Below are 12,244 nucleotides of genomic sequence, written 5' to 3'. Positions count from 1 at the left end.
GACGGGGGAGTATTCACACGTCAAGCCAAAGTATGAGCATCGCTCGCATCGTGGGCTGTGCCGCGAGCACCTCACCTTTCGTCTCCCTGGAGCAGAGGTCAGCCGGTTAGGGCTCGAAAATAGGGGCGGGGCGGAAGTGGTAGTTGAGACGCCTCTCTATCTTACTGCAAGGGTCACAAGCCCGATGTCGGGACTTGTCTACTGCCAGAGCTTCAAGATCCATCATGTGAGCATAGCAGGGGCACGCCAATCAGCGGCCTAATCCCTAGATGAGAGGCCTGGGCTGTGGCCGGCCGATCCGGGTATGGAGGGGAGGGGGAGTGCCCGATGGAAAGGACCGAACGATCCAGGCTATGGCGGGCTTCTTTGTGCGAGACGGATTCGAGGCTGCGAAATACGTGCGCATTGATGCAATTACGGTTTCCAGGTTGTTTCAACACGTTGGTCCGAGGCGCGGAAGAGGCGCGAGCGGAAGAGAAGCGCGGAGACTTTTTCCCTCCCCCAAGGCACGGTAAATAATAGCCCCCGCGCACTGGCGCACCCACGGACCATTCAGCTACTGGTTTGAAAAAGTCGCCGCGGCGCCGATGTGGACCCTCATATCATGCATCCGGCGGATGGGCTTGGCATGGCATGGCATGGTTTGGCTGGCACCATCCCCAACCGCGACACTTACCTACTTGTACTTGCTTGTAGGGCATTGTAGGGGCCTGGGTTGTCTCTCTCTCACCCTCTGCCTGATTGCAGGGTTCGTCCTTGGGAAAACCGTTATCAGGTATCGTGTACCTTCACTGTCTCTTCCCAATGTCGCCTACCAGGGATGCTGGAAAGGGAACTCAGCTCATGTAGACTTTTGCGAGAAGAAGAGGAAGTAGTCATGGCCAGTGCTATCGGAGCCTTGCCACGGACATAGGGGGGTTTTGTTTGACATTTTTCATGTTGTTTGTTGGGTCCTATCCCGGCACCTCGTGCCAAACAGTCATCACTCACTTTCCAACAAGGCAAGGTTGCCATTCGGGTGCGCGTTAGCCAAGAGACATAACATTTGAGTCTATGGTGATGGGTGTTGGGCCTTGATATAGCTGTCATAATGTAGCCTCACATAATGTAGCTAGTCACTCAGTGTTTGGCCAAGATCGAAACACACGCCACAGGACGACTCGGGCTAAGACGATATGATCCAGGTTACCACAGTTTTCAGTCCAACATGATGACTAATCAAGCCCGAATGGCGCAATTGGCAGCGCGTCTCACTAGTAATGAGGAGGTCCACAGTTCAAATCTGTGTTCGGGCATGCCTTAAAGGCCTTGGCTTTTTAATCATTTTTATTCCTGTGTCGTCCATATCGTTCTTACAGGTTCTCTTCTTTTGTCTGTGGTCCTCTTTCTCGCCTTCAAGATTCTCCTTACTACATACAGATCTTAATGACTGACCTCCTTGAGTCGGTTTCGGCCATATGTGTGGCACTATGGTGGAAGCCTTGGCCTAATCTTTCGCTCAAGTTCCTCTTAAGTATCGCTACTTTGTGAGCCTTCATTGTTCATCTACTCAGCAGCATGGATACCGCCGGGGGGGGGCCTCTCACATCCATGTCGCATTATCCCTGATATCATATTACAAACACAACTCGAAAATTACGATGATGCAGCAGGATCTAAGCAACCTGCCTGGAGCTTGAAACCTTCGAGTTTTGTCGGTGTCGCCTTCTTCCAAGCTGATGGTGATCTTCACATTCCATTGAGATATGGATTTAGAGTAAGCGAGAGGCTGGAAACATTTCCCTTCTCGTCTATCGAAATCAACCATGCATACCAGATGCCCTGCGCGGTCAGCGAAACGCCGTTTCCGAATAGTTGATCTCTGGTGGTGATGAAACCCTCAGGGAAGCAAGTTAGACCTCACTCTACCAATTTGTTGGCTTGTTGGCCTGCTGGCAACAAAGGTCAGCATAATTTAGGCAAACATGGCATTAGCTCGGAGGCAAGCTCGCGCAATTTGCATCAAAGTATAATGCACCGATAAAGTAGCTACCTGGCGAAGCCTTTGCATACGTAGTGATTGTTATTACAAAATTCTATTGAACTCCATCCAAGCCTGCACTGGCTCTTGCGCCGGGAGTTCGCAACTTGGTCCGCGAGGCACCTAGATAGGTCAATTACGTCAATAATCGGTCTGCCCGAGGAGGGCCCAAGGGACAGTGAGGTATCGTGCATCTGAGCTTGGCCTTGGCCATAGCAGCAGAGCTACCTAACAGTCAAGAGTTTCTCGTGGAATCCTCCAAACTGGTTAGCCTTGTCGTGCAGATGGATTTCAAGGATCCAATGGCGCCGGTGCCCATTCTTGTCAACTGTACGCATCGACTCGGCGTTGCCATCGGTGATGTAGAGCGAGACTCGGTCCTTGGGTATGCGCTCATGCGGAAATGATCCAATAAGATGCCCAGCGATATCAGCGCCGAAATCGAAGCCGGTGCGGGACGCCTCTGCACAGGCAATCCCATAGAGCTCCTGGCCAGTCATTCCCGGATTGGTGTCGAACCAGGCCTTGACGGCATCCCACACGGGTTCGAGCGAGTCCCTCAATTTCTTTTTGCGGGGGTCGTCACCGAGGACAAATGTGCGACTAAAGTCGGCCTCCCACGCCTCAAAGACCAGGTCAACATAGAGGATATCGTCGGCCTCGATCACACGATCAGGGGGGTTCTCGGCAAAAGGCCGCAAGGTGTTGGGCCCACTTCGGACGACGCGCTTGTGCCAGTGTGTGCACACGCCGTGGCGCCAATTGCCGAGCTCGTGGATGGCGTCGCTGAGGGCCTTTTCGGTGATGCCCGGCCGGATGAGGTCTCGTTCAATCTCGTCAAAGAGCTTGATGGCCTTCTCCTGGGCGTCGAGCAGGTACTCGGCACGCTCGATTTCCTTGGCCTCTGTGTCGTCGCCCAGCATCATAGTAGCGATATTTTCTCAACAACGTCGTGCTGCACGCAAGGGCTCGAGCTGGTTGATTCTTGATGTCGGTCAGATTCTGGGGTCAGTGGTCCGAGGCGGAGGCGGGCTGAGGTGGAGGGGAGACTGCAATTCTAGCGCACTCTTTTCTGGCTGCCTCCTGGAGCTTGAGAACGCTTGGGCAGCAGATGACTAAGTTCTCTCCACTAAGGAAATGACGAGTCTGGGCAGAGTCCATCCATGATTTCTATTGATGGAGGCACTATCCTCATTCTTCTGGAACCAACACCTTCACCCCGTTTCTCATCATATGCGCTCTAGCGGAGACTCGGGGACACGGTGCCTGTCTCCAGAATGGACACAATCCCTAAGGTTATAAACCGTACATACAGGCGGCTCTTCTCGGTGATTTTCTATATTTGGCTAACCAAGACTCAAATTTCTTAGGCCATGCCGGGTATATCCTATTTGGTTTAGCATATGACGACATGCACCCTAGGAAATGGGGACTGCTTACCTGACCTATGTGAGGCCCAGCTCAACTAAACCCCGCGGGGAAACCTAGAGACTGCGTGAATAATGAAGCGAGCGCCGGAGAATACCAAATAAAGGAATTTTAGGGAAACTGGTCTCAAGTCGTCAGGATTCACTAGCCTAGGCACAGATTAGCCTTGATACTAGTCCATGTATCAACCGCCCTTGAGACTGCATAACTTACTCTGCCCAGCAGCACAACCTTTGCTAACTGGGGAGTGGTAGCATAGAAGTTTATGAATACAGGGACCAGGCGCCTGATGCTTCGGCGACGATCTCGGCCGGGTCTTGCTGAGGTCTGTGATCACCTGCCCCAGGACAAGACCATATTAAGTATTTATTCAGCCCCTACCACCCACTTCTCGGGCTTGGCGTTTGCGTTCAACCCCCAGCGTTCCGGTCTGCTCAACTGAACGACGTATTATCCCCATTTCCTACTTGCCTTCCTCCTTACCTCCCTCGTTCGCCTCTCATATATCTATCATCTTCCAAATCCACCCCAGCATGGTGTGCTTCAAGACTCTGGCTCTGGCCCTTGGCCTCGGCCTCCTGCTCGAGGTGTTGCCTACTGTGGCCTCGCCTCATGTAGCTCGCCGAGAGCTCACAAACCGTTCCTCTTGTCCGATGGCAACTAGCCACCTGGAAAATGCGGTTCAGCCCAAGAGCGACCCGTGGTACCTGACCACGCCCGCAGACCTTGATGCTGCAACGCCCGGCACAATCTTTCGTGCTCGCCCAGCGCCTGGTAATTTGGCATCTCGGGTTGCCAACAGCTCAGCGGCGTACAACATCCTCTTTCGTACGACTGACAGTCAGCAAACGGCGACATATGCTGTCGCCACAGTCTTCCTACCTCAGAAGCCGCTAGCCGACACAACTCTGCTCTCGATCCAATTGGCATACGATACAGTTGACCTTAACCAGTCTCCCTCCTATGTCATGTATTCATATAGCGCGGACCAGCTCTCTGATATTACTTGGGCCCTTGGCCGTGGGTGGGTTGTCATCACCGGAGACTATGAGGGCCCTCTTGCCTCCTTTGGGGCGGGCAGGATGTCAGGTAGCGCAGTGTTGGACGGTGTTCGTGCTGTGCTCTCGTCGAGCTGCGGTGCTGAATTCGGCATGCCGGCCGATCCTGGCAAGGTCCGCTATGCCCTCTGGGGATACTCCGGCGGCGGCCTCGCCACCGAGGCGGCGACAGAGCTCCAGCTCAAATACGCACCGGAACTCAAATTTCTTGGAGCAGCTATGGGCGGCCTCACACCCAATGCAACCTCAGTTATTGCTACTGTCAATAAGGGTCTGTATGCTGCCATCATCCCGGGTTACCTTATCGGCTCAACCAGCCAGTTTCCTGACGCGCGTGCCTATCTCCTCAGCCGCCTTAAGCCGTATGGCCTCCAGAGCAAGGACTTGTTTATGTCAATGGTGGAGACTGGCACCGAAATTGGCATCATCACATTTGCCTTTCAGGATATGTCCTCCTACTTCATCGGCGGCTTTGCGGACCTTGACGCACCGATCATGCAGCGTGTACGGGAGAGCGACGGACAGATGGGCACCCATGGCGTGCCACAGATGCAGGTGTTTTGCTACAAGGCCATTCATGATGAGTTGAGCCCTGTCGCGGATACGGACGCGCTGATCAATAAGTACTGTAAGATGGGAGCCAACATTCTATATCAGAGAGACACTGTCAACAACCACTTTGATGAGTTCAACTCTGGGCAGCCTCGTGCCCGTAGCTGGCTCATTGGTGTCCTGGAACAAGGGCATGTACAGGTTGGATGCACGATTCAGAATGTTACTGACCCTTATTATGTATTTCATCTCTAGAGGAGGAAAACTAACTTCAACTTGATTGTGATATCATAAGTATATATTATAAGTTAGTAGAGTAGTAATAAATACTAGTAAAGCTAGTGTATATTTTTTAAAAGGTGAACTAAGATAAGTTAGTAACAACTTATTAACATACTATATATCTTTTATAGTTCTAAAAGTGATTACTAAAATAAGCTTAGTAAGAGGAGTTAGCTTAAGAGAGCCTTAAAGAGCTGGGCCTTAGAGCTTAGCTTAGGCTACTAGATCTATAGTAAGATAGAGTAGTAGTTTAGAAAAGAAGAGAAGTATTATATATAGAGTATCTATCTATCTATCTATTTATTTTAATTCTTAATATATCTATTAGATATAAGTTAAGTTATACTATTAATATAATATCTCTCTTAAAGGGTTTATAACTATAATATAATTCTATAATATTAGATTAATTAATTAATTAGAATCTTATATATAAGTTATTTAAGTAGCTTCTATTAACTCTATTTAATTTATAACCCTATTAGAATAACTATTAATATAATAAAACTTTTATTAGTCCTATTCCTTCTTTCTTCTCTAAAGATACTTAACTATCTTTCTTAAATATTCTAGCTATAATTAATATTTCTTAATATTAAAGAGATAATTAAGATTTAGATTATTAGATTATATCTCTTTAAGAATAATTAAACTCTTAAGTAGCTCTATAATATTAATAGTCTTTAATAGGCTATATCTAAAGCCTAGAAGACTATAGTTATTAATATTATTAATTTCTTTAGTAGCTCTATATAATATATCTAGATTAAGCTTAGAAAAGATAAACTTCTTAACTTTATTAAAGAGTTATCTATTCTTCTTATTAGATATTATAGAAATAAGAAAGAATAATATCTCTTTAATCTTAGATATATATATTAGTATTATATAGGGTTATTTAATAGAGAATATACTTAAGAGTCTTAATATAGATAAGTATAAGAGATAAATTTAAGAGAGTAGAAGAATAGACTATTTTATATATATTTAAGATAATCTCTTAGTAATAATCTTAAAGTATATTATTATAGCTTATAGAATAGATTACTTATTATTAAGAGACTATTTATTATAATAATTTAGTTATATTTATTATTATTAAATAGCTTATATATCTAGACTTATAAACTTATATATATAGATATCTAGATAAGTTAACTTATTAGCTAATTATAGGCTAAACTATAGTTAAGAGATTAAAAAGTCTAGAACTAATTCTAGACCTTAATTATAATTAAGAGGTTTAAAAGTCTAAGACTAATTCTAAGCCTTAGATTTATATTAAAGATAGTTATTAAGCTTAAGAGCCTTTATAATTAAAGAACTATACTTAATTAATTTATAATAATAATTATATTCTTATTATTAGATATTATTATAATATCTCTAGAATATAGATATTATATTTATTATATCTCTTTTAATTATATTATATTAATCTATCTATCTATCTATTTTATTTATTTTTAGTATATCTATTAAATATAAGCTAAGTTATACTATTAATATAATATAGTTAAAAGAGATATAATAAATATAATATCTATATTCTAAAGATATTATAATAGTATCTAATAATAAGAATATAATTATTATTATAGATTGATTAAGTATAATCCTCTAATTATAAAGGCTCTTAAGTCTAATAGCTACTAACTATCTTTAATATAGGTTTAAGGCCTAGAATTAGTTCTAGACTTTTAAACCTCTTAACTATAGTTAAGGTTTAAAATTAGTTCTAGACTTTTTAATCTCTTAACTATAGTTTAGCTAGACCTATAGCTAGCTAATAAGTTAACTTATTTAGATATCTATATATATAAGTTTATAAGTCTAGATATATAAGCTATCTATTTAATAATAATAGATATAACTAAATTATTATAATAAATAGTCTCTTAATAATAAGTAATCTATTCTATAAGCTCTAATATAATAATAATATACTTTAAGACTACTATTAAGAGATTATCTTAAATATATATAAAATAATCTATCCTCTTATTACTAGCTCTCTTAAGTCTATCTCTTATACTTATCTATATTAAGACTCTTAAGTATATTCTCTATTAAATAACCCTATTTATATATATATATACTTATATAATACTAATATATATATCTAAGACTACTAAAGAGATATTATCCTTTTTTATTCCTATAGTATTTAATAAGAAGAATAGATAATTCTTTAGTAAAGTTAAGAAGTTTATCTTTTCTAAGTCTGATCTAGACAAACTATATAAAGCTACTAGAGGAATTAATAATATTAATAACTACAGCCTTCTAGGCTTTAGATACAGCCTATTAGAGGCTATTAATATTATAGAGCTACTTAAGAGCCTGATTATTTTTAAAGAGATATAATCTAATGATTTAAATCTTAACTACCTCTTTAGTATTAAGAAATACTAATTATAGCTAGAATATCTAAGGAAGATGGTTAAGCGTCTTTAGAGAAGAAAGAAGGAATAGAACTGGTGCTATGCTATATAGTGGTTTTATTGTATTGATAGTTATTCTAGTAGGGTTGTGAATTAAATGGAGTTAATAGAAGTCACTTAAATGACTTATATATAAGGTTCTAATTGATCGATCAATCTAATACTATAGAATTATATTATAGTTATAAACCCTTTAAGAGGGATTATATTATATTAATAGTATAACTTAACTTATATCTAATAGGTATATTAAAAATAAATAAAATAGATAGATAGATAGATAAGTCTTATTTTAAAGATCTAAAGATAGCTATACTTATTAGAATCTATTTATATAAACTTAAAGACTTATTAAATAGTTAGTTTATTAATTTCTATTATATTTAATTCTTTAAAGAACTCTTTAATAATTATAATTACTCTCTTTATATAAAGCTTAATAATTAGTTCTTTATTATCTTTTTTCTTCTAGATAAGATATTATATAATAGCTTTTTAAGACCTACTATATCTTTATAGTTAGAAGTTAATCTATATAAAGATTTTCTCTTTATATTAAAGCTCTTTAGAGATTCTTTAGGATTATCTATACTTCTTTAGTTAGGATTCTTATTATATAGAGACTACTTTATTAATCTTTTCTTTATTATCTATAACTTATATAATCTTCTTCTTAAAGTAGGATTTAACTTATATTATATAAAACTTAATTAGTTTATTAATAATAAATTCTATTATATTATATCCTTTAATTATCTTAATCTTATATAGTTCTAATTAATCTCTCTTTTTTCTCTATATTAAAACTTTACTTCTTAATAATAGATCTAGAATTTATATAATACTTAGCCTATTTATAATATTAGCTACTAAATTAACACTTTATTTTATATCTATCTATTTTATTTATTTTTAATATATCTATTAGATATAAGCTAAGTTATACTATTAATATAATATAGTTAAAAGAGATATAATAAATATAATACCTATATTCTAAAGATATTATAATAGTACCTAATAATAAGAATATAATTATTATTATAGATTAATTAAGTATAGTCTCTTAACTATAAAGATTTTTAAGCCTAATAGCTATTAACTATCTTTAATATAGGTCTAAGATCTAGAATCAGTTCTAGACTTTTAAACCTCTTAACTATAATTAAGGCCTAGAATTAGTTCTAGACTTTTTAACCTCTTAATTATAATTCAGTCTATAGCTAGCTAATAAGTCAACTTATCTAGATATCTATATATATAAGTTTATAAGCCTAGATATATAAGCTATCTACTTAATAATAGATATAACTAAATTATTATAATAAATAGTGCTATTACTAAGAGGTTATCTTAAATATATATAAAATGATCTATTCTCCTACTCTCTTAAGTCTATCTCTTATACTTATCTATATTAAAACTCTTAATTACATTCTCTATTAAATAACCTAATCTATATCTATATATACTTATATAATACTAATATATATATCTAAGGCTACTAAAGAGATGTTATCCTTTCTTATTTCTATAGTATCTAATAAGAAGAATAGGCGACTCTTTAATAAAGTTAAGAAGTTTATCTTTTCTAAGCCTGATCTAGGCAAACTATATAAGGCTGCTAAGACAATTAATTACACTAACAACTACAGCCTTTTAGGGTTTGTATTAATAGTTGTTCTAGTAGGGTTGTGAATTAAATAGAGTTGATGGAAGCCACTTAAATGACTTGTATGTAAGGTCCTAATCAATCGATCAATCTGACACTATAGATTCATACTATAGTTATAAACCCTCTAAGAGAGACTTTATTTTATATAGTATTTCTATAAAGTCTTAATAACTTTCTAGATTATAGTTACTTATATAATAATATCTAATAATAGAGATAAGTTATTATTAATTCTTAAGTATATATTAAATATTAATAGGATTAGTATAAGTCTATTTAGGCTAGTAATATTATTTAGAGCCTTAACTACTATTTATAGAATTATCTCTTTATCTATATAATAATCTAGCTTCTTAAAAAGGATATTAAAGATTTAATATAGAGGTCTATATAATCTCTTAATCTTACTAACTGTTTAATAGGCTTCTATTAGTATTTCTTTATATATAATTCTTAAGATTCTAGCTTAGTCTTTAAACTTATTAGATAAAAGGTTTATATCTAGATTATAGATAATATTATTAAATAGCTCTTAATATATATAGATCTAATATTTATAGAGTATATTCTATATATCTTATATAGATAATAACTTTAGAAAAGTTACTATCTAAAATAATATTACTATATTAATAATATATAATATATACCTTCTATTAATATATATAATATTAATTATAATTTTATAGTTAAACTTATACTTATTCTTAATTAAAAATTTAAATTATCTTAAGGCTAGGTTATATAATTAATAATAATAATAAAACTTCTAGATTTTCTCTAAGGTCTCTATATATATATTATTATAACTTACTCTCTTAAGAAGGATATATAGATATTCTATATATAAATATCTAAATCTTTAATATAATTATTATAACTATACTTCTATAAAGTATAATCTAGCTTTTATATAGTTAATATTAAAGAATAGGTATTCTTATTTCTAGATAACTAGTATTATCTTTCTATCTTATTATATAATAGTATTATTAATATTATTAAAATATATCTTTAATTTATTAGTATTATATAGGCTAAGAAGAAATAAAGTCAATATATTAAGAATATAGTAGATAATTTAGCTAATAGGGTTCTAGATCTTTATTATACCTATAGTATATAAGAAGATGCCTCCTTTAAATTTAATTTAGATACTTCTAGGTATTAAATCTATCTTTATATCTAGATACTCTTATATATATACTATAGCCTATATCTTTCTTACTATTAAAACTTATATAGCTTTTATATCTTATAGCTCTTCTTAATATTATTATATATAGAGATTATTTAGAATAAACTGATCTATCTCTATAATTTATATAATAGTATAGATATCTTCTCTTATTATATAATAGAATTAAGCTATATCTATTAGAAATTATATTACTTCTTAGGCTTTATCTAGATTAAGATCTTTCTCTATATTATTATTATCTTTCTTATATCTATCTATCTATCTATTTTATTTATTTTTAGTATACCTATTAGATATAAGCTAAGTTATACTATTAATATAATATAGTTAAAAGAGATATAATAAACATAAGATCTATATTCTAGAGATACTATAACAGTACCTAATAATAAGGACATAATTATTATTATAGATTAATTAAGTATAGTCCTCTAACTATAAAGGCCCTTAAGTCTAATAGTTGCTAATTATCTCTAATATAGGTCTAAGGCCTAGAATCAGTCCTAGACTTTTAAACCTCTTAACTATAGTTAAAGCCTGAAATCAATCCTAGACTTTTTAACCTCTTAACTATAGTTCAGCCTATAGCTAATTAATAAGTCAACTTATCTAGATATCTATATATATAAGTTTATAAGCCTAGATATATAAGCTATTTAATAATAATAGATATAATTAAATTATTATAATAAACAGTCTCTTAGTAATAAGTAATTCACTCTATAAGCTATAATAATATACTTTAAGGCTACTACTAAGAGGTTGTCTTAAATATATATAAAATAATCTATCCTCCTACTACTCTCTTAAGTCTATCTCTTATACTTATTTATATTAAGACTCTTAAGTATATTCTCTATTAAATAATCCTATCTATATATATATATACTTATATAATACTAATATATATACTTAAGGCTACTAAAGAGATATTATCCTTTCTTATTTCTATAGTATCTAATAAGAAGAATAGATAACTCTTTAGTAAAGTTAAGAAGTTTATCTTTTCTAAGTCTAATCTAGATAAACTATATAGGGCTATTAAAGGAATTAATAATATTAATAACTATAGTCTTCTAGGCTTTAGATATAATCTATTAGAGATTATTAATATTATAGAGCTACTTAAGAGTCTGATTATTCTTAAAGAGATATAATCTAATAATCTAAATCTTAACTATCTTTTTAGTATTAAGAAATACTAGCTATAATTAGAATATCTAAGAAAGATAGTTAAGTATCTTTAAAGAAGAAAGGAGGAATAGAACTAGTATATATATAGTTTTATTATATTAATAGTTGTTCTAGTAAGGTTATAAATTAAATAGAGTTAATAGAAGCTACTTAAATAACTTATATATAAGGTTCTAATTAATTAATTAATCTAATACTATAGAATCATACTATAGTTATAAACCCTCTAAGAGGGTTATCTTTCTTATATATAACTATATTTAGATTATAATCTTTATACTTCTTTAAAAAGACTTTATAGTCTTATTATATATAATTATATTCCTCTCTCTTAGAGAGTTTATAATCATAATATAAATCTATAGTATTAGATTAATTAATTAATTAGAA

The 12,244-nt window shown here is 34.6% G+C and overlaps 2 protein-coding genes across 2 annotated transcripts; one reads left to right on the top strand and one right to left on the bottom strand.

Moving 5' to 3' along the window:
- Positions 1 to 2,244: 2,244 nt before the first annotated feature.
- On the bottom strand, positions 2,245 to 2,946 carry E0L32_012228 (uncharacterized protein; the record flags this gene model as incomplete). The annotated part of the gene is made up of 1 exon (XM_031135045.1): positions 2,245 to 2,946. The coding sequence occupies one exon, from the start codon at positions 2,944 to 2,946 to the stop codon at positions 2,245 to 2,247; it is 702 nt and encodes a 233-aa protein (XP_030999001.1).
- A 1,035-nt stretch (positions 2,947 to 3,981) lies between these two features.
- E0L32_012227 (uncharacterized protein) lies at positions 3,982 to 5,313 on the top strand (the record flags this gene model as incomplete). The annotated part of the gene is made up of 1 exon (XM_031135044.1): positions 3,982 to 5,313. One exon carries the CDS (start codon positions 3,982 to 3,984, stop codon positions 5,311 to 5,313), a length of 1,332 nt encoding a protein of 443 aa, XP_030999000.1.
- Positions 5,314 to 12,244: the final 6,931 nt, after the last annotated feature.

Source organism: Thyridium curvatum (genome assembly GCF_004353045.1).
Source record: "Thyridium curvatum strain D216 chromosome Unknown NODE_146_length_42971_cov_83.733568, whole genome shotgun sequence".
Lineage (NCBI taxonomy): Eukaryota > Fungi > Ascomycota > Sordariomycetes > Thyridiales > Thyridiaceae > Thyridium > Thyridium curvatum.
This window is presented reverse-complemented; position numbering and strand designations above follow the sequence as displayed.